Genomic DNA, 27,016 nt, shown 5'->3' on the forward strand with positions numbered 1-27,016 from the left:
TGTTCAAAAACAACAGAACCCTTTCAAGTTCATTTTATTAATTTCTGTATACATACAAAAGAAATTTTAATGGAATACCCAAAAATAAAGTACAAGTTTTAAAGTGACGGGGCAGAGTTTACACTAGAAAAAGTTGTGCTCGGTTTTTGGGGTATCTGCAGGCAAACTGCCAGAAATGCTGCATCCCTAGAACGAGGTCTTGTTGTGACGGGAGGTAATTTTATCACCATGGATAGCCAGAACCAAAAGTACACATTTGCATTCCCGCACTATATCCAGCTGTTGTGGCAGGACACTTTTTTTGAGCTTAAGATTATTCTCTGTTGAATCACTGAAGGGAAGGGGAGGGAGTGGGGGAGGTTAAACACTTTAGCGGAAAAGATACAAATACTGTACCGACATTTGCCGTTCACAAAAACCTCTCTCATTCCATGGACCACTACAATTTCTAATTATTATCACTAATCTTTTGTATCTACACACTTCCATCATGGACACAACCAATGGGTCATGAAGAAGCAGCAGCCTTTCAACAAGACTAACATCCACCAATTAAAAGTTTTCATCCAACACCTTTCTTTCTCTGCAAACTCTAATATGTCAAAACCACAAAGTCAGGGGCATTAATGGTGTTGCCAAATAGATGTAGGGAATGAATGAACTAACAAGTTGAGGGGAAACAATTCTCATTCTAAATCATTCATTACATGTGCCTTGCAGTCCATCTTTGAACCTTGAATCAGATTTCAATACTTTTTTAAATGTAATATTTGTCTTAAAAATATATTAACTCAAGTTTTCCAAATTTCTCTTTAGTTCAATACCCTGATTAAAGTTCCTTATATCTAATTTCCAGTGTCTATTCTTAATGAAAATACAGTAAAAAATACTTTGGCAAGAAATTTGAGGCAAGTTGCAGGGAACATTTCTTTTGTCATTGTACTGATTACTGATTAACTATAATAACAGTGGTCACTCTTTCCTTTCAGGAAAGTCCTCTACTCTTAAAAATACTTAAGAACAGAGCCCCTGATGATCAAGTACAACACTGTACACTCTCCATAACCCAACTCTCTTCACGAGAAAATTACACACTGATATGACAATATTTTCTCAGTAAAAACGGACACTACTTAAATAACATACACCATTCTTGCCTTAGGAATCACATGGACAAATGATTTAGAATTCAGCTACGAGATTCACCCATAAGAACTGCTACCCTAACCTGCGTTTAAATAACAAGACCCAATTAGCTGATGGAGAGATAATCTTAACCAATCATGGGAGGGAATCCAATTCTCAAGTTAAAACTTAAACAAAATCTCCAATGAATTGACAACATAAGCACTTGTATGATGCCAGTTCAAATAAGTACATGCACGTGCTACAAAATAACTTCACAGTATGCAAAAGATTGGTCTAATATATATATATGTATATATATCTATATATATAAACAGTACTGCCTACAATCAATCAGGCACACTAAATTTTCAGGGGAATCAGAAATGTCAAGGTATCATTTCTGTAGTTCAGGATCTTACATAGCTAATATAAACAAATTCAGACAATTCATCATCTGTATTAAAAAGAAGGCTTTGGTATATTGAATTACAAGTTCCCTTTGATTTAACAAGATACCACATACAACAAAGTTCGATATTCCTATCAATCTACAATGCTCAGCAGCATTACTTTAGTCAAGTGATTTCTACCGACAACAGCCCATGACTTTCCTTCTCTCTGCTTTGGGGAACTACTTGGTAAGGGAAAAAAATGTACAACAATATCAATAATAAAAAAAGATGGGTAGCAGATCTCTCATTGATGAACAAAGCTACATTAAGGCTTTGACTCAACACTAAACTGGACAAGTTCACTAGCCAAAAATGTAAAATTAAGCAAAGTGGCTTATGAGTATAATTCTTCAATTTATCTCTACCCTTTCTTCATAAAACAGGTCAAACAATCATTTAACATTAGTTTGCAAAATACCCAAGGAGAAATTTGTAAAAAAAAAAAAAAAAAAATGAATATAAATAAATGAAAAATTACAGCTTGTATCATTACCTACTGGCAATAAAATAAACAAGGAAATAGATTCTCACAGAGCCTAAACTACATTAGGTTTCTAGTCTCAAGATTTTTTTTTTTTTTTGTGAATGCAAAGGTAATCTTGTGGTTGACCTAACCTGACCTGGATTGTTCGAGTTTATGTAACATACACAGCCTCTGCGGGTCAACTGGTAGCAACATCTCTCCACCTTCTCCACTCATACTGTGACTACCTTTATCTCCCTCAAAATACGACTGAAAAGCTCAGCACGCCAACTTTCAAAAGCAGTAGGTTATATGAATACATATATTTCCCAATTAAAGAATCAAGCCAAAAGTTATGTAACTGTAATTCTGGAAAGTGATTTCATCATTCATTCAGACTATCAAGAAGCCTTTTTATACAGTAACCCCTTAATCAGCTTTCAGAAAGAAAACTCTCAATGACACGCAGAACTGCATTAACATAGACAAAGCCCTGCTCAGGAAAATATGTCAATCATAATTATAATGAACCAGTTCGTGATCAGAAATGATGATGCTGCAATATTACTAGTTACACTACTGGAGCACGCTACTTTTTATTGATGGACAATGTGGTACATTTGGATTCTCTACCATCTTTTCAAGTCCTGGAATGCCATATCCTTTAAATAACTTTTCTTTGTTTAAAACCTCAAAAGACTTCATAAAGACCTTTTATTAAATAATATGATTTTCCAATGCATAAACCTATCACTTCATCTTAGCATCAAAATAAACTGTAAGACTTCTAAATTCTGTATTCAGTAATCTAGGGATAAATCTTACTTCCTAATTTGTTCCTTTCAACAACCTTTTTTTTTCCTTTTATAATGAAACACTGCATCCATATGATAAATAACACATGTTGGGGATTACCATAACAAGAGAACAGGAAAAAAAAACCCTTTCCCTGGTATGTCAACTTACGAGACCACGGAAGGGGAAAATGCCAACCCTTCCACTATACCCAAGAAACTCGTCATAATGACCCAAGCTTTTGACTTTGCAACTTTCAATTAATAAAGAGCTTGATTATAGGCTGTCTATTATTTCCACCCTTAATTACACAAGTAATTCTGTATCAGGCAATATAGTAAACAGAACGACATTCTGAAAAAAGCAAAATTAAACTATTTCGGCAGTGACAGTTCCTGCCTTTTCTGTGCTGCAAGATGCTTCTAGCCACAACCTCACTTGTCTCCTCAATGTGAGAGGTGAAGGACACGTTTGTGTCGACAGAAACAGCAGTAGAGGAGAAGTGTATTTGCTTAAGCGAGTCTTCACCTGAGAAGATTCAAATTCTTTCTATAATGCTTCTGTGATATATAAAAAGAACAATAAATAAGGAAATAGAATATCCGCTGGATTACAGCTACCTTCCATTCACAAGTTACCATTTCATCAGCATCGATACAACCCCAGAGATGTTCTTCCATAGCTGAACCCTTCACATCACTACAAGACTAGCTGCAGTAGTTAGTTGATAGCCATGTATAACTGACCATAAGTCTGCACAAGAACAGTGTTAACCAAGAAGTTGCCATGAGGAAACTGAGGGCCGACCATAAACTGCACCTTCACTGATGCGAGTACAGATACGAGCAAGTGTTTTGCTACAGGTTCCCATCACTTCAAATGCATAATTGAACGGTCAATTAGAAGGTCTTCCTGTGTATTGCACGGGCACCTCCTTCCTCTTCATACTCACGTTTGCTCACCCACATACGTTTGAATGTGTCAAGCGATGCCAAGATGGAGCCACCAATCCAGGTAGAATACAAACGTTCTGCTGGTGCGGAAATCTGAAAGCAGTAGAAATTACATAGATTCTCTCTATCTATCTATCTCGCTATATACCAAGACCTTTTTCCCCTTATAAGGGAGGTACCCAAGTCAGGTACATACCTATTCCCACCCATTTCACTCCCACCCCTCCCATCTCAGCTCCCTGCATCTCCCAACTTAAAAAAAAATAAAGGAAAGTACATAGGCTACCCCCCCTTGGAAGGGGGAAAATGCCTTTGGTATACGTATGTATGTACATAGATAGGGAAAGATGCCAGGAATATGTGAGTGTAGTAGTTTCAGAGGGATCAGCTTGCTAAGTGCAGTTGGGAAGGTTTATGGGAGGGTTTTGAATGAGAGGATTAGGAGAGGAACTGAGGGAGTACATACATACATACATATACCAAGGCTTTTTCCCCCTTTCAAGGGAGGTAGCCAAAAAGGGAAAGGCATAAAAACACTCCCACCCATTTCATCCCTAAATACCCTCCACACCCCTCCCACCCTTCCTCTCATCTGAGCACCTCCTGGATGACAGGTCATCCCTGCACCCTGCCCACCGCCCTGGGTCAGAAGCAGTGTCGCAAGACACAGCACATCCACAGCAAGGCCGCTTCATTTAATCGGCGACCCCCCCTCTCCGTCCCCCTTTGCATATAAGGCGAGGACGGGGAGAAATCCCTTCGGGCTGAGTCAAAATTTACTCACACATACTACCCCACCCCCCACCCCCCCGCCCATTCCTCCTCATGCAGTCACAACATCATCCATATACAACCATTCTCCACTCACCTCTGTCTTCCGTCCTCTCCCTTCCTTCCTCAACAGACATTCCCCTCTTCCCCAAAGCCCCCTTCACCCCATCCATCCACCTCATCCTAGGACGTCCCCTCATGTTCACTCCCTCCACATCTGCCTTCCATACCTCTTTTACTAGTCTTTCTTCACTCATTCTTTCCATGTGTCCAAACCATCCTAATATTCTTTCATCAACCCTATCTCCCAAATCCTTTTTCACCCCTGTTCTCCTCCTCACCTCCTCATTTCTCACTCTATCCAGCCTAGTAACCCCCACCATACTTCTCAGACACCATCTCAAACACATTCAAACTTCTTCTCTCTTCTTCTCTTATGTTCCACGTTTCTGCCCCATACAGTGCTGTTGGCACAATCACTCCTTCATACAGTCTCCTCTTCGCATCCATTCCCAAATGTCTATTCCTCATTACACTCTTTAAACCACCAAGGCATTTACTCGCTTCTCTCAATCTACATTCTACCTCCACCTTCACTCCACCTTTTCCTGCTACACTTGCACCCAAGTATCTAAAACTATCCACTTCCTCCAGTCGCTCTCCCTTAATGTTCACTTCCAGTCTACTGCCACTTTCACCCCTTGTACATCTCATCACCTTACTTTTACCCACATTTATCTTTAGCTTTCTTCTATCACATACTCTCCCAAACTCTGCCACCAGCTTCCTCAATCCCTCCTCTGACCCTGCCACAAGCGTAGTGTCGTCCGCAAACAACAGCTGGCTCACCTCCCACTTTTCTCCATTTTCTTTAACCATCTCCAATCCCTGACTCACTACCCTAGCATTCACCTCTCGCACCACCCCATCCATGTATAAGTTGAACAGCCAGGGCGACATAACGCATCCTTGACGAAGTCCCACCTTTACTTCAAACCACTCACTCTCTCCATTTCTAATCCTAACACATGCTCTACTACTCTCATAAAAACTCTTGACAGCTCCCAAAAGCTTTCCTCCTATCTCATAAATCTGCATAACCTCCCACAGTGCCTTTCTGTCTACCCTATCATAAGCTTTTTCCAGATCCATAAAAGCCCAAAAAACATCCTTCCCCTTTCCTATAGCTTTCTCACATATCTGTCTTACCACAAAGATCTGATCTACACAACCTCTACCCGTCCTAAATCCACACTGTTCCTCACCAATTACTCCTTCTGTTCCTCTCCTAATCCTCTCAATTAAGATCCTCCCATAAGCCTTCCCTACTACACTCAACAGGCTAATCCCTCTGAAATTACTACATTCACACTTGTCCCCTTTTCCCTTGTAAAGAGGAACTATACAGGCACTACTCCAGTCCTCCGGTACTCTACCCTCTCTCCAGCAAACATTAAATAACCTCACCAACCAGTCCACCATCACTGAACCTCCCTTTTTCAGACATTCTGCATGACATCCATCCAGACCAGGTGCCTTACCTGCTTTCATCATCTTTACAACTGCCTTCACCTCATCCTTCCTTATTTCTCCTCCATTCTCCTCACTCATCACTCTCATTTTCTTCGCATTTCCCACTGCAGCTATCTTTCCTTCCCTATCCTCCTTCACATTCAGCAACTCCCTAAAATATTCTGCCCATCTTCCCCTCACTGCCATCTCTTCCATTATCATCTCTCCATCTGTACCTTTTACCTTTTCTTCCCTACTTGATTCGCCTCCTCTTCCTCTCTTAATTTCTTTCCAAAACATCTTTTTATTACTTTCAAAATTTTCTGTCATACTCCTACCCCATTTCACATCTGCTCTCCTCTTTGCCTCCTTTACCTTTTGCTTTACTTCTCTTTTCTTTTCTTTGTACGTCTCATATGACTCCCCTGTCCTCTTTTGTAACCAATCTGTGAAAGCTCGCTTCTTCTCTTCTACAACCTTCTTTGTTTCCTCATCCCACCATTCACTACCCTTTCTTCTATTTCCCCCTGTCCTTCTTGTTCCACACACCATCCTTGCACACTTTAAGACTCCCTCCTTGAACCATCCCCATTCCTCCTCCACACCCATCTCTGCTCTATCCTTTACTCCCTCCCACTCCTCCTTCAGCTTCTTTTCGTACTCCTTCTCCTTTTCCTTTTCATTCAAGGAGTTCACTCTAAGAACCTCCCTACCTTTTGTCCCTTTCCTCCTTCTCCATCTATCCTCCACTCTCAGCTTACCTTCCACCAAAAAATGATCTGATATTCCCCCACCCTCTCCCCTTAGCACATGTACATCCTTAACTCTTCCTATCATAATCCTATTTACCACTACATAATCCATTAGCGCTTTATCTACCACCCTTCCCTCCACCACCCTCTCCCATGTGTACTTATGCTTGACTTTCTTCCGAAACACTGTATTTGCTATCATCAACTCTCTTTCTAGACACATTTCCACCATCAACTCTCCACTACGATTCTTTCCTGGAACTCCACACTTCCCAACCACTCCATCGATTGGACCATTTCCCACCCTAGCATTAAGGTCTCCCAGTACTATTACATTGACATTTCTTCCTAAACCCTCTATGCACTCATTTAAATCTATCCAAAAGGCCTCCCTTTCTTCCATGCTCTTCTCACTGCCAGGCCCATATGCACTTACAAAGACCCACATCTCCTTAATTAGTGAAAAATAGTGTGGATTTAGGAAAGGTAGGGTGGCATGGATCAGATTTTTGTGGTACGGCAGATATGTGAGAAAACTTTAGTAAAACTTAAGGATGTTTTTTTGGGACTTAATGAATTTGGAAAAGGCTTATGACAGGGTAGACAGGAAGGAACTGTGGGAAGTACTGCAGATATATGGAATAGAAGGAGAGCTGTTATGAGCAGTCAAGAGTTTTTACAACAGTAGTAAAGCCTGTGTTAGAAAGAGTGAATTCTTTGAAAGGTGGGACTTCACCAGATGTGTTATGTCGCCATGGCTGTTTAATTTATACATGGATGGGGTAGTGTGAGAGGTAAATGCATGGGTAATGGGACAAATAGAGATGGTTAAAAATGGAGAAAAATGGGAGATAAGCCAGTTGATGTTTGCTGATGACACTGCACTTGTAGCACGATCAGAGGAGGGATTAAGGAAGTTGGTGACGAAGTTTGGGAAGGTGTGCGAAAGAAGGAAATTGAAGATAAATGTGGGTAAAAGTAAGTTAACGAGATGTACAAGGGGAGAGGATGGGAGTAAATTGGAAATGAGAATTAAAGGAGAGATACTGGAGGTGGAGATAGAATGTAAATTGAGAGAAGCAAGTAAATGCCCTGGGGGGATTAAAAAGTGTAACGAGAAATAGAAATTTGGGAATGGATGCTAAGAGGAGATTTTGTGAAGGGATTGTGCCGACAGCACTGTATGGGTCAGATACATGGAACATTTGAGAGGAAGAGTTTAAATGCATTTGAGATGAAATGCTTGAGAAGTCTGGTAGGGGTTACTAGGCTGAATAGAGTGAGAAACAAGGAGGTGAGGAGGAGAACAGGGGTGGAAAGGGAGTTGGGAGATAGGGTTAGTGAAAGAGTACTGGGATAGTTTGGACACATGGAAAAAATGAGATTAGTAAGAGGTGTGGAACGCAGAGGTGGAGTGAACACGAGGGGCCAACCAAGGATGAGATGGATGGATGAGGTAAAAGGGGCATTGGGAAAGAGGGAAATGACTGTTGAGGAAGGAAGGGAGAGAACAGAAGATAGGGGTGAGTGGAAAATGCTTGTGTATGGATGATGTAATGTAATGTATGGAAGGGAGTGGGTGGGGGATGGGGATGGGTAGTTGAGAATATCTGTGAATGATATATTGATGCAGCCTGAAGAGATTTCTCCTCGTCTTCTCTCTTTCTGCATGAGGGGACAGACAGTGGGGGAGGTCAACAATTAAATGAAGCAGCCTTGCTGTGGATGTGCTGTGTCTTGCTACATTGCTTCTGACCCAGGACAGTGAGTGAGATGCAGGGATGACCCATCATCCAGGAGGAGCCAAGAAAAGGGGGGAGGGAGGGGTGACGAATGGGAGTGAAGTATGTGGGGATAAAATGGGTGGGAGTAGATTTATGCCTCTGATTTGGGCTACCTCCCTTGTAAGGGGGAAAAAGCCCTTGGTATATGGATGTATACATGTACATACATATACCAAAGGCCTTTTCCCCCCTTACAAGGGAGGTAGCCAAAAAAACAGGCATAAAAACACTTCCACCCATTCCATCCCCAACATACTCCACTCCCATTCACCCCCTTATCTTGGCTCCTCCTGGATGGTGGATCATCCCTGCATCTCATCCACTGCCCTGGGTCAGCAGAGTTGCAAGACACAGCACATCCACAACAGGTCCACTTCATTAAATTGGCAACTGCTCCTCTCTGTCCCATCATGCAGAAATGGAGATGGGGAGAAATCCCTTTGGGCTGCATCAATTTATTTTTCACACATACTCCCTTACCCCCATCCCCTACCCACTCCCACTCATGCATCAGCATCATCCATACACAACCATTCTCCATTCACCCCTATCTTCTGTCCTCTCCCATCCTTCCTCAATAAACATTCCCCTCTTTCCCAATTCATCCATCTCATCCTTGGTCACCCCCTCATGTTCACTCCTTCCACATCTGCCTTCCACACCTCTTATGCTAATCTTTCTTCACTCTTCTTTCCATGTGTCCAAACCATTCCAATACTCTTTCATCAACCCTATCTCCCAACTCCCTTTCCACCCCTGTCCTCTTCCTCACACTTCTCAGGCACCTCATCTCAAACACATTCAAACTTCTCATCTTTCATGTTCCAGGTTTCTGCCCCATACAGTGCATTCGGCACAATCACTCCTTCATACAATCTCCTTTTAGCATCCATTCCCAAATGTTTATTTCTCATTACACTTTTTAATCCACCAAGGTATTTACTTGCTTCTCCCAATCTACATTCTACCTCCACCTTCACTCCTCCCTTTCCCGCCACATTTGCACCCAAGTATCTAAAACCATCCACTTCCTCCAGTCTCTCTCCTTTAATACTCGCTTCCAGTTTGCTGCCACTTTCTCCCTTTGTACATCTCATCACATTTATCTTCAACTTCCTTTTTCTGCACACCTTACCAAACTCTGTCACTAACTTCCTCAATCCCTCCTCTGATCTTGCTACAAGCACAGTGTCATCAGCAAACAACAACTGGCTTATCTCCCATTATTCTCCATTTTCTTTAACTATCTCTAATCCACAACCCACTACCCTTGCATTTACCTCTTGCACTACACCATCCATGTATAAATTGAACAAAGTCATAACATATCCCTGACAAAGTCCCACCTTTACCTCAAACCACTCTCTCCATTTCTGATTCTAACACAAGCTCTACTACTCTCGTAAAAACTCTTGACTACTCTTAAAAGCTTCCTCCAGTCCCATATATCTGCAACACCTTTCAGTACTTTCCTCTCTACCTGTCATAAGCCATTTCCAAATCCATAAAAACCCGAAACTCATCCTTACCTTTTCCTAAATCTTTCTCACATACCTGTCTTACCACAAAAATCTGATCCATGCAACCCCTACCTGTCCTAAACCCACACTTTTCCTGACCAATTACTCCATATGCATGTACATAGTATAAAAAAAATAAATAAATAAATAAAAAATTAGCTAGCAATTACCTACAAAATAGGACCAATGACAGTTATCTAAAGTAGTGGTCCTGCACGACAGATATCAGAATAAATAATCTTCCTGATGTCTGTTATCAAAACCCATCATCTGGAGGTGACCCAACACTGTCTCCAGACTGGGCCTAATATCTAACAACTTTGTATTTCCTCAACCTTTTCACACAAGACAAGCTGACAATCACTTGTCACCTATACCATACATACATGCATACATATACCAAGGGCTTTTTCCCCCTACATCGGGGGTAGCCAAAAAGAAAAAGGCATAGAAACCACTACCACCCATTCCACTCCCCTCCACCTTCCCTCCCATGTCGGCACCTCCTGGATGACGGGTCATCCCTATACCATACTCATTCAAAAACTCATGTCCCTTCCACCTTAGTTCCTTGTGGATAGAGTCATCCCTGTTCATATTAGGCAGCACATATTCCTAATCCGTTCACATGCATCTCTTCCCCACTCCTTTCCCTGATCAAGACATTCCTTTTGCATCCAATAACCCTTTTATTCCTCAAGTTTGCTCCATCCACCTCCATCTTTCATGCTGTCTCTTCCCCTCAATTTCCAAGTCTTTGCTCCATACACCACCATGGGTCCAGTCATTCCTTATTATAATCTTTTTTGCATTCCTCCCCATATACACATTTCTCATTCTATTTTCCACACACAGTCCAAAACTGACCACCAAACTCCCCAGACATCAGCCCACTGTCTGGGCCAGAAGCAACGAAGCATGACCATATTTCTATAGTATGGCCTCAAGAGCCAACACTGGCCCACTGACTCCACCTTAATGTTAAATATACCATTTGAAATTTTTTGTTCTAGTTAATATCTAATGAGGGGAAGACCCTGAACAGTTAGAATCTTGCTTAATCAAAACCATTTCCTACGACCAAATGTCCACTCCCCACATGAACATTATCACTTGATATTTGCCACAAACATCTTTCAAGTAAATCCCTGTTTAAATCATTAAAATGTCAAGAAGAAAGAAAAGACATGCACACACTAACTTACCCTAATCTTGATGTCTTTTGGTGCAAGTTTCTTCACTTCGGAGAGGAGTCTATCTCCGAAGCCCTTAAAGAGAGTTGAGCCACCTGATATGACGATATTCTGGAATAAAAGTTTCCTCAAGTCCATGTCGGACTTGTGGATGGCGTACAGGAGCACCTCGTGAATCCCTTCGCTTTCGTCCCCAATGAGATCTGGACGAAATAGCACCTCAGGAGCCCTGAATCTTGCTTGACCCACCTGGAATGGAAGAAAAATTTCCATAATTACACAATCCTTATTCATCTATCACCACATCTACTCTAGCATTAACATCACCTACCACTGCTACATTTACATTGCCCCCAAAATTCAACACACTAGTTCAAATGAGGCATTTACAATAACCTATTACCTATGCCTCAAAAAACATCCATGCTGGAACACAACCTGTCATCTGACAGACATATCAGCAGGATTGTGGGGGAGACATATGGACTAATGCAGAAGATTAAAGTTGTGTTCCATTATATAGCTGAAGAGATGATGAAAAAACTCAAAGCCCTGATATGTCCAAGACTGGAATATGCGTCAGTAGTATGGTCCCTTCACAGAATGAAGGATATAAGCAAACTTGAGAGAACACACAGAGCAGCAACCAAACTAGTCCCTGGGCTGGCAGATAAAGCAGATAAACCATACAATACATACATACATATACCAAGGCATTTTCCCCCTTCCAAGGGAGGTAGCCAAAAAGGGAAAGGCATAAAAACACTCCCACCCATTTCATCTCTAAATACACTCCACACCCCTCCCACCCTTCCTCTCATCTGAGCACCTCCTGGATGACGGGTCATCCCTGCACCCTGCCCACCGCCCTGGGTCAGAAGCAGTGTCGCAAGACACAGTACATCCACAGCGAGGCCGCTTCATTTAATCGGCGACCCCCCCTCTCCGTCCCCCTTTGCATATAAGGCGAGGACGGGGAGAAATCCCTTCGGGCTGCGTCAAAATTTACTCACACATACTACCCCACCCCCCACTTCCCCGCCCATTCCTCCTCATGCAGTCACAACATCATCCATATACAACCATTCTCCACTCACCTCTGTCTTCCGTCCTCTCCCTTCCTTCCTCAACAGACATTCCCCTCTTCCCCAAAGCCCCCTTCACCCCATCCATCCACCTCATCCTAGGACGTCCCCTCATGTTCACTCCCTCCACATCTGCCTTCCATGCCTCTTTTACTAGTCTTTCTTCACTCATTCTTTCCATGTGTCCAAACCATCCTAATATTCTTTCATCAACCCTATCTCCCAAATCCTTTTTCACCCCTGTTCTCCTCCTCACCTCCTCATTTCTCACTCTATCTAGCCTAGTAACCCCCACCATACTTCTCAGACACCTCATCTCAAACACATTCAAACTCCTCCTCTCTTCTTCTCTTATGTTCCACGTTTCTGCCCCATACAGTGCTGTTGGCACAATCACTCCTTCATACAGTCTCCTCTTCGCATCCATTCCCAAATGTCTATTCCTCATTACACTCTTTAAACCACCAAGGCATTTACTCGCTTCTCTCAATCTACATTCTACCTCCACCTTCACTCCACCTTTTCCTGCTACACTTGCACCCAAGTATCTAAAACTATCCACTTCCTCCAGTCGCTCTCCCTTAATGTTCACTTCCAGTCTACTGCCACTTTCACCCCTTGTACATCTCATCACCTTACTTTTACCCACATTTATCTTTAGCTTTCTTCTATCACATACTCTCCCAAACTCTGCCACCAGCTTCCTCAATCCCTCCTCTGACCCTGCCACAAGCGCAGTGTCGTCCGCAAACAACAGCTGGCTCACGTCCCACTTTTCTCCATTTTCTTTAACCATCTCCAATCCCTGACTCACTACCCTAGCATTCACCTCTCGCACCACCCCATCCATGTATAAGTTGAACAGCCAGGGCGACATAACGCATCCTTGACGAAGTCCCACCTTTACTTCAAACCACTCACTCTCTCCATTTCTAATCCTAACACATGCTCTACTACTCTCATAAACCATACAAGGAAAGACTAAAAGTACTGGGTCTACCAACTTTGAAAGACTGAAGAGAAAGGTGACATGATCAGAGTTCAGGTCACTATAGGGTATATATTGCATTGATAGAAGATATCTCCTGATTAAAGATGGGAGGGCTTTGAGAAGTTATGGACATAAATTATAAAAGACCACATGTCAAAAGGATATGAAGAAATACAATTTTCCATATAGATGTATAAATAGGTGGAATAGCTTAGAAAGTGATATAGCCAAAGCTCAAATAATACACGATTTCAAATCTAAACATGATAACTGGAAATCAAAGATAGAGATTAAGTTGGAACCATACATGAATTTGAGACTAGATATGTTAGTAAATAAGAGAATAGAAGACAGGACCCAACGAGTCTTGCTCCTTTCCTGTATACTACAATTAGGTAAATACATGCACACTTAGATCATGGTACAAGCATCCCAAGACTAACCATCAAGCACAATGCTCTGCTGGGTTCCTCCAGATATCAGCCCTACTAAGGGGTCCTTCCAGCAACAAGCAGGGACCACTCTGGTATAACTAATAACTGGATTAAAGCCAGAATCCAGCTTTAAAACTGTACCAACACAAGACTAAGCCTGGCCACTGAGGCAAACTATCCAAAATACAACCATCACATAGAGAATACCAAACACTCCATTCTACACTGCCTTACCCTGACTATCTATATACTAAAGGTTTCTTCCACCTTATAAAGAAGGTAGACAAGTCAAAGGCCCACACCTGCTCCCATCCACCACCCTTGTTACCTTCTCACCTTAGCACTTTGTGGATGGAGGAACATCCCTGTCTCCCACCCACTGCCTGGGTCAGAAGCAATGCAGCATGACCCAGTATATCCACAGCGAGGCCAATTTACTTAATCAGTGACCCACCCTCTCCATCCCACAAGCAGAAAAGAGAGAAAATGGGAGAAATCCCTTTGGGTTGTGTCCACAGACAACAACACAATATCTCTTCCTTGAATGATATGCAAGCCAATCCAGTGGCTCTTGCCACTTGGGACCTGTGAGTTTCTTACACGAGGGACCTGGATAATGAACTGATTGATTGATCATCTTCAAACTTACTCTGACTTCCCTTGGTCAAGATTACTATGTATATCTTGAAAGTCTTTTTGTGGACAAAGTACAAATTTGGAGAAGCAAGAAGTGAGGAAGATGTTTTCCTAAACACAAAAGCATATATGGAATGTCCTACCTCTATTGATGAGCCATCTGGTAGGGTGTATGCCAGCTTTTCATTATCGATTACTTCTTCTCGTTGTGGATTCGTTGCAAGATAGCAAGCTCTTTCCTTCATAGTCTTGACAATTTCAAATTCTGCTGTGGTGTGCAGACTTAGACCCTCCTTGCGAAGCAACAATTTTAAATATCTGCAACAGTAACATTACTTCTAAATTTTGCTTTGTTTTCGTGAACATCACCATTTAAAACATTTTTATTTGATCTAACATCAACTCCCCCTATCAGGAGGCTAGGCCAGTGCCCATTACAGAGAACTCTGTAGCGTGTAATTCAATGAACCCTTTGGTCCAATTCGCTTGTAGCAGGGTTTGAACCGCCATCACCTCAACTTTTGTCACAAGTAGCGACGCTCTAGCCCACTCGGCCTGAGAGTGTCCGAATTTATTAAGTGAAAAGGTTTTAAAGATTTTTCTTAAAACATTTCCACCTAATAAATTTGATTCTGGTTAATATTAAATTTATACCAATATCTTCTAAGAATATTTACTATACCAATAAGAACATTCAAATGAATCCTGTTCAATATGTATGTTTACTTTTGCATTAAAAAATCTCCACCATCCTCTATATTCTAAAAGCCACACTAAACAGGCAGTTACATGAAGAATATCTACATTATGTATGTAGCAAAGATCTTGGTACATACATACAATGTACCAAAGGCTTTTCCCCCTTACAAGGGAGGTAGCCAAAAATCAAAGGCATAAAATCCACTCCCACACATTCAATCCCCACATAATCCACTCCCATTCACCCCCTCCCTCCCTCTTATCTTGGCTCCTCCTGGATGACAGGTCATCCCTGCATCTTGAAGATCTTGGTACATACATATACCAAAGGCTCTTTCCCCCTTCCAAGGGAGGTAGCCAAAAAACAAAGCCATAAATATCACTCCCACCCATTCTATCCCCAACATACTCCACTCCCATTCACCCCCTCCCTCCCTCTTATCTTGGCTCCTCCTGGATGATGGGTCATCCCTGCATCTTGAAGAACTTACTACTGCATAAAAAAGACCCAGATACTTCAAATATTGACTACGTAACAACGTCTACAATAATAATATTCAATCCCTTACCTGGTAACATCCCTGCCAGCAATGTCGACTCTCATGATTGAGTGCGGCGTGGCAAATCCCTCATAGATGGGCACTGCATGTGTTACTCCATCACCTGAATCCAATACTACACCTGTTGTGCGCCCAGTTGCGTACCTGCCAAACAAATGTCCAAGTCTCCTTAGCTTTCCTCTCCTCCATCATAACCATGTAAATTTTTAGCATTTTCAATTAATGTGACATTCTGATTTTGTTCTGTCTTTGGCTAAATATTATTACATTATTCAAGCAAGCCATAATGATGTTAATGGAACCTATGAAAAATTAGCTTCAGTATGTAATTTTCAAACACCATTAAATATAACTTGAATGCAAAGTCTGCCTTGCCAACCTCGTTCACATCCCCCCTTGTACAATGAATTTTACTTACAAGCTAAGAACTGCTTGCATAGATACAAAGAGAGCTGGTACATTGAAAGTTTCAAAAAATATTTCAGCTGCTTTTTCTCTATTCTTTCGTGGATTTAATGGAGCTTCCGTCAATAGGACCGGATGCTGGAAATTAAACGAGCAAAATGAAATACATGAAGATGTCAATGAATGCTATACTCAATCTTTTAACCTCTCTTCATGGTAATGCACATCTTTCAACAAGATTGTTACTGCAACATTAAATACAAATTTCTTATCATTAATGAATCTTTGCCTAGTTGAAATATCTATTTACCTCTTCAGCGAAGGTTTGAAGTTGATCTTTGCTATAAATATACTGCCAAATTCTCTCCATGTCATTCCAATCAGTGACAATTCCATGCTCCATTGGATATCTGCAGTATAAGAAATACATTAAAATGACTTCAACAGAAAACAAAGAATATAGATTCACAACATGAAAGAGGAACAAAATATATTCAATATTCACCTTGATGTCAGATAGACATCAACATGTTATGAAAATACTTGTGCCACACAGCAAATTCCAATGTAGACACCTCTAGACTCTTGTAAAATATACCTCCAAATTCTTAAATCATAGTGACCTTACAATAGTTATTCCAACTGTAGATTGAAAATTCAATTTTACATTTCTTAGTTGAAATGAAATACAAAGAGCACTGAAAACAAATGAAAGCTAGTAATACACTTGGGTTGGATGATTGCCACATGGAGTGTCTGACAAAGGAAGGTGTACAGTGGAATAGTTGGTGAGATTGAAAGTGCCTAAGGGAGGGAAGTGTTCCATTGGATTTGAGAAGTGCATGTGCAGTTCCATTATACAATGGAAAAAGAGGATAAATATAAATGTAGTAGCTTTGGTAAGCTGTATAAGATGCAAAAGAGTGAGGATTGGGAGAGGAACAGAGCGTAACTGGGGAAGAGCAGTGTTTATGAAAGGAAAGTCTGTAGAGCTTAGAAAAAAATAATGCAATAAAAAAAGTGTGTGTGTGTGTTTATATATATATACATACATATACCAAAGGCTTTTTTCCCCTTACACGGGGGTAGCCAAAAAGAAAAAGGCATAGAAATCACTCCCACCTATTTCATTTCCCATATATTCCACTCCCCTCCCTCCTTCCTATCTTGGCATCTCCTGGATGACGGGTCATCCCTGCATCCTGTCCACTGCCCTGGGTCAGAAGCAGTGTCGTAAGACACAGCACATCCACAGCAAGGCCGCTTCATAAATTCGGCAACCCCTCCTCTCCATCCCCTCATGCAGAAAAGGAGAAGATGGAGAGAAATCCCTTCGGGCTGAGTCAAATTTTTTCTCATATATACTTCCTCACCCCCCATCCCCCACCCACTCCCCCTCATGCATCACAGCCTCATCTATACACAATCCTTCTCCATTCACCCCTATCTTCTGTCATCTCCCATCCTTCCTCTACAGACATTCCTCTCTTTTGTAAAGCCCTTTTCACCCCATCCATCGATCTCATCCTAGGACACCCCCTTATATTCACTCCTTCCACACTTCTTTTACTAATCTTTCTTCACTCATTCTTTCCATGTGTCCAAACCATCCTAATACTCTTTCATCAACCCTATCTCCCAGCTCCCTTTCCACCCCTGTTCTCCTCATCACCTCCTCATTTCTCACTATCTAGCCTAGTAACCCCTATCATACTTCTCAGACATTTCATCTCAAACACATTCAAACTCCTCCTCTCTTCCTCTCTCATGTTCCATGTTTCTGCCCCGTACATTGCTGTTGGCACAATCACTCCTTCATATAACCTCCTCTTAGCATCCATTCTCAGATGTCTTTCTCATTACACTTTTTAATACACCAAGGCATTTACTCACTTCTCTCAATCTACATTCTACCTCCACCCTCACTCCTCCCTTTCCTGTCACATTCGCACCCAAGTATCTGAAACTATCCACTTCCTCCAGTTTCTCACCCTTAATGCTCACTTCCAGCCTACTGTCACTCTTTCCCCTTGTACATCTCATCACCTTACTTTTGCCCACATTTATCTTCAGCTTCCTTCTTTCACACACCTTCTCAAACTCTGTCACTAATTTCCTCAATCCCTCCTCTGATCCTGCTACATGCGCAGTGTCGTCAGCAAACAACAGCTGGCTCACCTCCCACTTTTCTCCATTTTCTCCAATCATCTCCAACCTCTGACCCACCACCCTTGCATTCACCTCTCGCACCACCCCATCCATGAAAAGATTGAACAGCCAGGACGACATAAAACACCCCTGACGAAGTCCCACCTTTACCTCAACCCATTCACTCTCTCCATTTCTAATCCTAACGCAAGCTCTACTACTCTCATAAAAACTCTTGACTGCTCTTAACAGCTTTCCTCCTATCCCATATATCTGCAGTACCACCCCATACCTGTACCTGTAGCCCCAAAAGGGGACATTCCTAATATATATATATATATATATATATATATATATATACATATACACATATATATATATATACATATACACATATATATATATATATTTAAGCATGTGTGTGTGTATTTACCTAGTTGTATCTTACAGGAAAGGAAGCTATGTTCATGGTGTCCCACCTCTGTATCTCACAGTATCTAAATTGTTCTTAAATTCGTGTATGGTTTTTGCACACACTATCATTTTGTCCAATTTTTTCCATACTCTGTGGGGAAAGCTGTTCTTTTTCAGGTCTCTTCTATAATTGTCCTTTTTTGGGTTTCTTTCCATGTCCTCTTGTATTTCTTGTATCCCATTTTAGTAAGTCTTCTCTATCAAGAACTTCTGTACCTCTCATGATTCTATAGATGGTCAAAAAGACTCCTCTTTCTCTTCTTTGTTTCAGGGTCAGTAACTCTAGTTTTGACAGTCTCTCTTCTTATGACAGTTCTGATAGTGTGGTGGCCATCTTCATTGTTGCTCTTTGGATTCTTTCAATTTTCCTTATATTCTTTTTGGTACTGGGTGACCATAGTGTCACTGTGTACTCCAGTCTTGGTCTTACCAGTATGACTAGTAATTTCTTCACCATTTCTTCATCCAAGTAAGTGCCACTTTTATTGACCTCAGCAAGTTGTAGGTTTCTCTGACAATTTTGTTTATCATGGGACATGTCCTTAATGATAATTACTCCCAGGTCTTTTTCGAATTCCACTTTCTTTGCATCCCTTTCACTGATTTTATACTGTCCTGATAACCTGTTTTTACTTTTTCCAAATTCCAATATACTACATTTCTTGATGCTGAAGTCCACTTCTCACTTCTAACTCAATTCCCAAATTTTTTTCAGATCTCTCTGCAGTGACTCAGTCGGTGCTCACTTTTCTCAACAATTTTGCATCATCAGCAAAGAAGTTCATGTAACTGTCCACACCCTCATCCATGCCAGTCACATAAAGAGCAAATATTATTGGGGCCAGTACCAATCCCTGTGGAACTCCACTAATCATCTCTTCCCAAGTAGAACCCTTACCTCTGAGCACTACTCTCATTTTTCTTCCATGCAGGAAACCCATCATCCATTCCAGTAGTTTACCTTGTACACCCATGGTTCTCAGTTTTCCTTATAGTTTTCTATGTGACACTTTATCAAAAGCTTTTTGAAGATCTAGGAAAGTACAATCAGCCTATCTGTCCCTTTCCTGTATAACATCTAATAGCCTTTGTGTATGTATTTATCTAGTTGTATTTTACGGGAAGGGGAGCTATGCTCGTGGTGTCTGAATCTTGCAGTGTCTAGTTTGCTCTTAAATTAGTGTGTAGTTTTTGCACACACTATTGTTTCCACCAGTTTGTTGCAGACATTCACCACTGTGTGGAAAACTGTTTTTTCAGGTCTCTTCTATAGCTGTTTTTTTAATTTTCGAGTTTCTTTTCATGTTCCCTTGTATTTCTCTTAGCCAATTTCATAAGTCCTCTCTATCAAGAACTTCCATGCCTTTCATGATTCTGTAGATGGTCAGCAGATCACCTCTTTCTCATTTTTGTTCCAGAGTCGGTAAATTCTGTTTTGACAATCTCTCCTCATGTGACAGGTCTGAAAGTGTTGGGGTCATCTTCGTTGTTGCTCTTTGGATTCTTTCAATTTTCTGTATATTCTTTTTGGTACTGGGTGACCATAGTGTTGCAGCATATTCCAATCTAGGCCTTATTAATGTGACTTGTATTTTTTCTTTTACCATTTCTTCATCTAAATAGGTAAAGGCCAACTTTATTGATCTTGGCAAGTTGTAGGATTCTCCAACAACTTTGTTTAACTGTTTATCAGGGGACATGTCATTTGTGATGATTACTCCCAGGTCCCACTTTCTTTACTTCCTTCGTTCCAATTTTATATCGTCCTGATATATATATATATATTTTTTTACTTTTTCTGAATTCCATTATGCAACACTTCTTGATGTTAAAGTCTACTTCCCACTTCTGACTCCATTTCCAAACCATGTTCAGGTCTCTCTGCATTGATTCACAATCTGTTTCAGTATTCACTTTCCTCAACAATTTAGCATCATCTGCAAAGAAATTCCTGTAAGATTCCACATCTTCATCCATGGACCAAAAGGTCTCCTGTCGGCATGCTCCGCCTTTGTAATCCTTTGTAAATAGCAAACATTATTGGAGCCAATAGTGATCCCTGTGGAACTCTACTAATCACCTCCTCCCAAGCTGAACTCTTTTCTCTGAGCACTACCCTCATTTTTCTTCCATGCAAAAAAACCTTCCATCCAGTTTAGTTTATCCTTGCATCCCTCCTATGTTTTCCAGTTAAAAAAAATTATGTAGCACTTTGTAGAAAGCTTTTTGTAAATCTAGGAAAGCACAATCAGCCCATCCATCCCTTTCTTGTATTATATCTATTAGGCTTGAGTAGAAACACTTTAAATTTGTGGCACATGATTTTCCCGGTCTTAATCCAAATTGTCTTGGATTTATTACATTGTTTTCTTCCAGATGTTTTATCCATCTATTCTTAATAACCTTTTCACAAATTTTGGCTACAGTGCTTGTAAGGGAAACGTGTCTGTAATTTATTGTATCTTCTTTGTTTCCTCCTTTATATATTGGAACAATATTGGCATTTTTCCAGTCATTTGGTATTTTTCCTTCTTTGAGTGAGCAACTTGTCATGTTATATATTTTGTCTATTAATTCTTCTTTACATTCTTTTAGTATCCAATTTGCTATTCCATATGGGCCATTTGATTTCCTGACATTAAGGTTTGTTAACTGATCCATTATTTTTGTGTTATTTTGATTTCCCTCGTGGGGGGGGGGGGTCACACTTTGTTCCCTTCATCCCAATGTGTGTGTGTATGTGTCTAAAAAATCTTAATGCAAACCTGAGAGAAAGAAGGCCTCTGTGCTCTTCTGCCTTGGGTCCAACAAAGAGATCCCCTTCCAATGCACCCGCCATGACACGAACATGTTTTGGTCTTCCGATGCTGCAATAAATGACCATTTACAGTACGTTTTTTTTTTTTATATAACAATAGTTTCAACAACAAAACAATGACAAAATTATAAATCTTTTTCTTAAATACTTACTAATTTGGGAAATGGCATTTTGGGACTTGGTCACCTGCAAACCCAGCCTTAATTACACCAGAACCCTGAAAATCAATACAAAAGGACATCATTCACAGTAAAGAACATTATATAGTGCAAACTGTAAAACTTACTGTTACAACAAGTCTAGTCACAGACTGGGTCATAATATACAGATCACCATTTAACAGGGTTTCTTTTCTCTTACAGTAGGTTTTACAGTTCATTTCATGAATGTATTACATTTAGTTCACTTGGATTATAAAAAATATATATTCATCCTTTGCTACACAAGACTGCAAACATTCTACCAAATTCTACCATGCAGCTTCTAAAACCCTGTCCTTAAACAGTAACTTGATAGGTAAACTTGCATACAATCTTGCATACAATCTTATAAAATCACTAAAAGATGCAGTTACAGGACTCCACATGATAGCAGATTGTTGCCATGTCCAGAACAAATCTACAGTAATTGTTTCTGCACTTGGTTAAGGGATGCCTTAAATACATAAAATGTATTACTTAATAAAAAATCATCTTATAGTAAACATGTATCATCATGTATTATAACATCCTCCACCCACTCATGAAGCAGTTGGAACAACATAAAAATACAATGTAATATCTATCTATATACCAAGGGTTTTTCTCCCATTACAAGGAAGGTGGCCAAGTCAAAACATACCAACTCCCACCCATTCCCCTCCCCTTCACCACCACTTCCTCCTCATCTTAGCTCCTCATGGATGAGAGTCATCCTTGTATCCCACCCATTGCCTTGGGTCAGAACCAATGTAGGAAAACTGTACATCCACAACAAGGCCACTTCATTTAACTTGCAGAAAAAGAGAAGACAGGGAAAAATCCCTTCGAGCTGCATCAAAATATCATTCACACACAATCACTCCCTACCCTCCCATTCCCCAACCCTTCCTTACATCACAGTATCATCTACATACAGCCATTCTCCACTCACCCCTATCTCCTGCTTTCTCCCTTTCTTGCTCAACAGACATTCCCCTCCTGCTCAATGCCCCTTTCACCCCATCCATCCATCTCATCCTCATTCACCCCCGCAAGTTCATCCCCCCCCCACCTTTACCTTCCACATCTTTTACTAATCTTTCTTCACTCATTGTTTCCATCTGTCCTATCCATACCAATACTCCTCCTCACCTCGTTTCTCATTCCATCCAACCTTGTAACCCATATCATACTTCTCAAACATTTCATCTAAAACACATTTAAACTTTTCCTCTCTTGAGTTCAAATTTTTTGCTCCATACAGTACCACCGGCAAAATCGCCCCTTCATATAATCTCCTATATGCATCCATTCCCATGTGCCAATTTCTCATGACAGTTTTTAATCCCCCAAGCCATTTACTTAATTCTCTCAGTCCACAATTTATCTCTACCTCCACTCCTCCCTTCCCTGCCACATGTGACCCCAAATACCTAAAGCTATCCACTTCCTCCAGCCTCTCTCTCCTTTAAGACTTACTTTCAATTCACTGCTATTCTCTCCCCTTATACATCTCACCTTAATTCTACCCACATTTACATTTAACTTTCTCCTTTTGTATACCTTCCCAAACTCCATCACTTACCCCCTCTGATCCTGCCACAAGCACAGGGTCATCAGCAAACAACTGGCTCACCTCCCACTTTTCTCCATTTTCTTTAACCATCTCCAGTCACCTCCCCATTACCCTCACATTCACCTCCCGTACCACTCCATCCATGTACACATTGAACAGTCATGGCAACATGATACATCCTTGATGCAGCCCCAGCTTTACTTCAAACCATTTGCTCTTTCCATTTCCAATGCTAACACAGGCTCTGCTTCTCTTGTAAAAAATTGACTGCCCTCAACAGCTTTCCCCCAAACCCATAATCTACAAAACCTCATTCCTGTCTACCGTCATAAGCCTTTTCTAAATCCATAAAGGCCCAAAAAACATCCTCAGCTTTTCCTAAAGCTTTCTTACATATTTACCTTACCACAAAAATCTGATCCACACAACCCATACCCTTCCTAAACCTTTGTTCCTCACCAATTACTTCCTCTTTTCCTCTCCTAATCCTCTCAATTCAGACCCTCCCATAAAACTTCCCAACTACACTCACATTTGTCCCATTTTCCCTTGTAAAGCAGAACTATAAAGGCACTCCTCCAGCACTCTATCCTCTCTTAGATACACATTAAGCAACCTCACTAGCCAGTCCATTATTACTGTACCTCCCTTCTTTAGACATTCTGCATGATATCCATCCAACCCATGCCTTACTTGCTTTCACCATTTTTAAAGATACTTGCAACTCATCTCTTCTTATTTCTCCTCCATTCTTCTCTCCCATCACCATCATTTTCTTAGCACCTCCCACTGCTACCACCATTCCTCCCTATTCTCCTCTGCATTCAATAGCTCTCTAAAATACTCTCCCCATCTTCCCCTCACTGCCTCCTCATAAACAAGTATACAAGATAAAGACACAAGCTAGCCCACTATTCTCCATCTGACATAGAAAAAAGGCAGAAGAATCCAAACAAAGAATGTCTAGACAATGCATCAAACTATCACCTATACCATCTGGGCCTCAAGCAATAAAACTCTTTAAATGTCTTCAATCATTCCTGGCAACACAACGGCATCCGAACAATTTGGAAGAGGAGCACATACAATTCCCATCCTAAAACCAAACAAATGGGATAAAATCCTGCATCTTAAAGACTTATCTACCTATAGTTAACTCTGTAGAATATATCTTTAGAATGACCCTTTTAACAGCTAACTAGCAACCTCTGGGCTCTTCTGTAAGAGGGACTAGGTGCAATGGGTTAATATATTGATCCTATCTTGCTGAGAATCCTGCACTACTCAGTATTATAAGCACCACTTTATTCTGGTAATGTCTTGTTTATTGATACCTCAAAGGGTAAAGTGATGCCAAGAAACTTAATCTAACAGAAAAACGATATAGCAATAGAAAATTAATTATCTAGTAAGTTATAATACATCAATGTAACATATGTTTTTCTTCACAGAAATCAAAACAGAATTTTTTTTTAAATGCAATACTCAAATGAACATAGCCACTGCAACTGCTTGAGACACCATCTTTGTTTTGATAGATGCAAGGTCAAAAAAATGAAAGTATGATAAATTCGTCTATTCTGACCTAACCTACCTAACCTGCATTTAGTAATGTGGTACCTGTAATTCTAGAAGACATGAGGGTCATTGTCATAGTCTTTGACTTCTGAATCTATTAAAATAAAGATGTCGTCTCAGGAGTCACCACAACTCTGTTTGTGTATTGCTTTTAGCAACATTTTCTGTTGTTGATTTCCGCCAAAAAAAAACATACATTATGTTGATGTATTATAATTTACAAAATCAATATTAATTTTCTAAAGCTATATCACATACATGTGCATTTCTAAAAAATACCAAAAATATGAAATAGCTTAGGTCAATTGTGTAGGAAGATCCAATAGGAAGGTATAATAAAAAAAAAGTTCAAGTTTCACTAACAAGAAACCCACAGCCCTGGACTGGATGGCAACATTCCTTGGACCATCTCGCAAATCTCTCTATGAAGAAACTTTGAATTGTTGTTTATGCTTTATTACCATGGAACTGTAAGAAGAGGTGAGCAATTATTGGCTACCAACTCTCCTTGTGTGAAATAGTACACTAAGTACAGTCAAACTTGTTCTCGAGCCTATAGCGGCAGTGTACAACCCTCAAGGTCACACCTCCAAATGGAAGCAAAAAAGGTCACAGGTTTTGAAGATGAGTGGTAAGGAGATAATTCTCTCTGATATCTCTTTCACGGGACCACCATTTTCACGAAGTTGTCACTATTAATACTTCTATTTATTTTGCATTACTGTCGCCTCTTTTCACAAAATAATTACAAGTGAAAACTAAACATTGCATTCTATTACAAATGAATACCTAATTCAATGGTTATGTTCAAGTAATTCGCTACGATTTCTTGCTTCCTCCCTCTGTTTTGCCTCTTATTATTTGCCCATACATTTATATCATATTGCAACTTCCTTGTCTACAACATTAATCATCAAGACCTTGCCCCTTCTAACTTCGTACTAGGAAGAATAAAAACCTTCACTACAACTCTAAATTAGATGAAAATTTATGATACAATTTGTAAACAATTATCAGCATCTGTTGACCCTCTCCAAAATGGACTAGTCACCACGATTCTGAAAGTACTACTCTCTCTCTCTCAAATACAACCACATACATTCAGCTTGACTGTAAGTTAAATACTGATCTTTTCCTGTTTATTCCTGGTAACTCCATTCTAAGGCTTTAAAAAATCAAGCAGGAAGATTAATGACGAATGAAACGGTACGAAGAATGACAGGTGTGAACGGCTGTTTAGGTCTAGACATACCACACCCTTACTGTTGCATGTCCTTTCCCCATATTCCCTCTACCCTGGATGTATATTATTACTATGTTGCAAAATACTTGTGTCATCAATTTATAAGGGCTTTTGGGCTCATACGAGGAGTAAACAGCCACAGTATAGCTAAACACTTCCCACAGGATGACTCATACCTTACACTCCAGTTGACAGGCGCGCCCGGCCCACCCACATATTACATATTTAGGGGCTCAGTGAGTGATTATTCTACAAGAAACTCATGTTTCAGAACAGCTTCATGTCTACTCACGTTGTCAATCACAACTGGCTGATTAACTAAGACTTCGTATGGCTCCATATTAAGGATTTCACATGAAAGAAACCTACACCGTCTGCTCCAACACCTACGAGCTTGCAAACTGTCCAGAACAAAGCTAAACGCTGATTGGTTGAGTACACGTCACAACTGTGACGTCCTCGCATTTTTGTATAATGGTCAGAGGAACTGTTATCAGTTTGACATTACTTAGAATATTCATAATAACATTTTGTTATAGTTTAAATAGTATATAACCTTTCATATCAATGTGCTCTAAAACATACTGCATTTCCCTCCATAACAATGTTTTAATTATACCAATCATGACAAATATTTCGACTGCCTTTAATATCACACTGTTTTCTGGTAGTTTCGATTAATTGCCGTCAGATGTCCTTCTTCACCGTCAAATGAATTATATTACAGATGTGTAAAATCTTAGGCTCTTCATTGGTGACTCAAAAATATATCATTCGCTGCATAAATGTTCAAATTACATGACAATTACTTTTACACTTGGTCACGATGAGCCACAATATTTTCTATTAATTCTACTTGATTTGATA

The 27,016-nt window shown here is 40.4% G+C and overlaps 1 protein-coding gene across 1 annotated transcript; it reads right to left on the reverse strand.

Moving 5' to 3' along the window:
• Positions 1 to 26,579, reverse strand: Arp1 (Actin-related protein 1). The gene is made up of 9 exons (XM_076205757.1): positions 26,442 to 26,579; positions 21,726 to 21,790; positions 21,521 to 21,622; positions 16,444 to 16,543; positions 16,147 to 16,271; positions 15,738 to 15,872; positions 14,613 to 14,787; positions 11,336 to 11,572; positions 1 to 3,884 (listed from the first exon to the last, which is right to left on the reverse strand). The coding sequence occupies exons 1-9, from the start codon at positions 26,487 to 26,489 to the stop codon at positions 3,738 to 3,740; spliced, it is 1,134 nt and encodes a 377-aa protein (XP_076061872.1). The 5' UTR covers positions 26,490 to 26,579; the 3' UTR covers positions 1 to 3,737.
• Positions 26,580 to 27,016: the final 437 nt, after the last annotated feature.

This window comes from Oratosquilla oratoria, chromosome 22, assembly GCF_046742065.1.
Source record: "Oratosquilla oratoria isolate Oo_2021 chromosome 22, ASM4674206v1, whole genome shotgun sequence".
NCBI lineage: Eukaryota > Metazoa > Arthropoda > Malacostraca > Stomatopoda > Squillidae > Oratosquilla > Oratosquilla oratoria.

Coding starts and splice junctions, on each gene's coding strand:
- Arp1 (XM_076205757.1), bottom strand. CDS start 26,489: ATGGAGCCATACGAAGTCTTAGTTAATCAGCCAGTTGTGATTGACAAC. Junction 16,272..16,443: donor TTCAAACCTTCGCTGAAGAG/GTAAATAGATAT, acceptor TTTAATTTCCAG/CATCCGGTCCTATTGACGGA. Junction 3,885..11,335: donor CAAAAGACATCAAGATTAGG/GTAAGTTAGTGT, acceptor TACTGCTTTCAG/ATTTCCGCACCAGCAGAACG.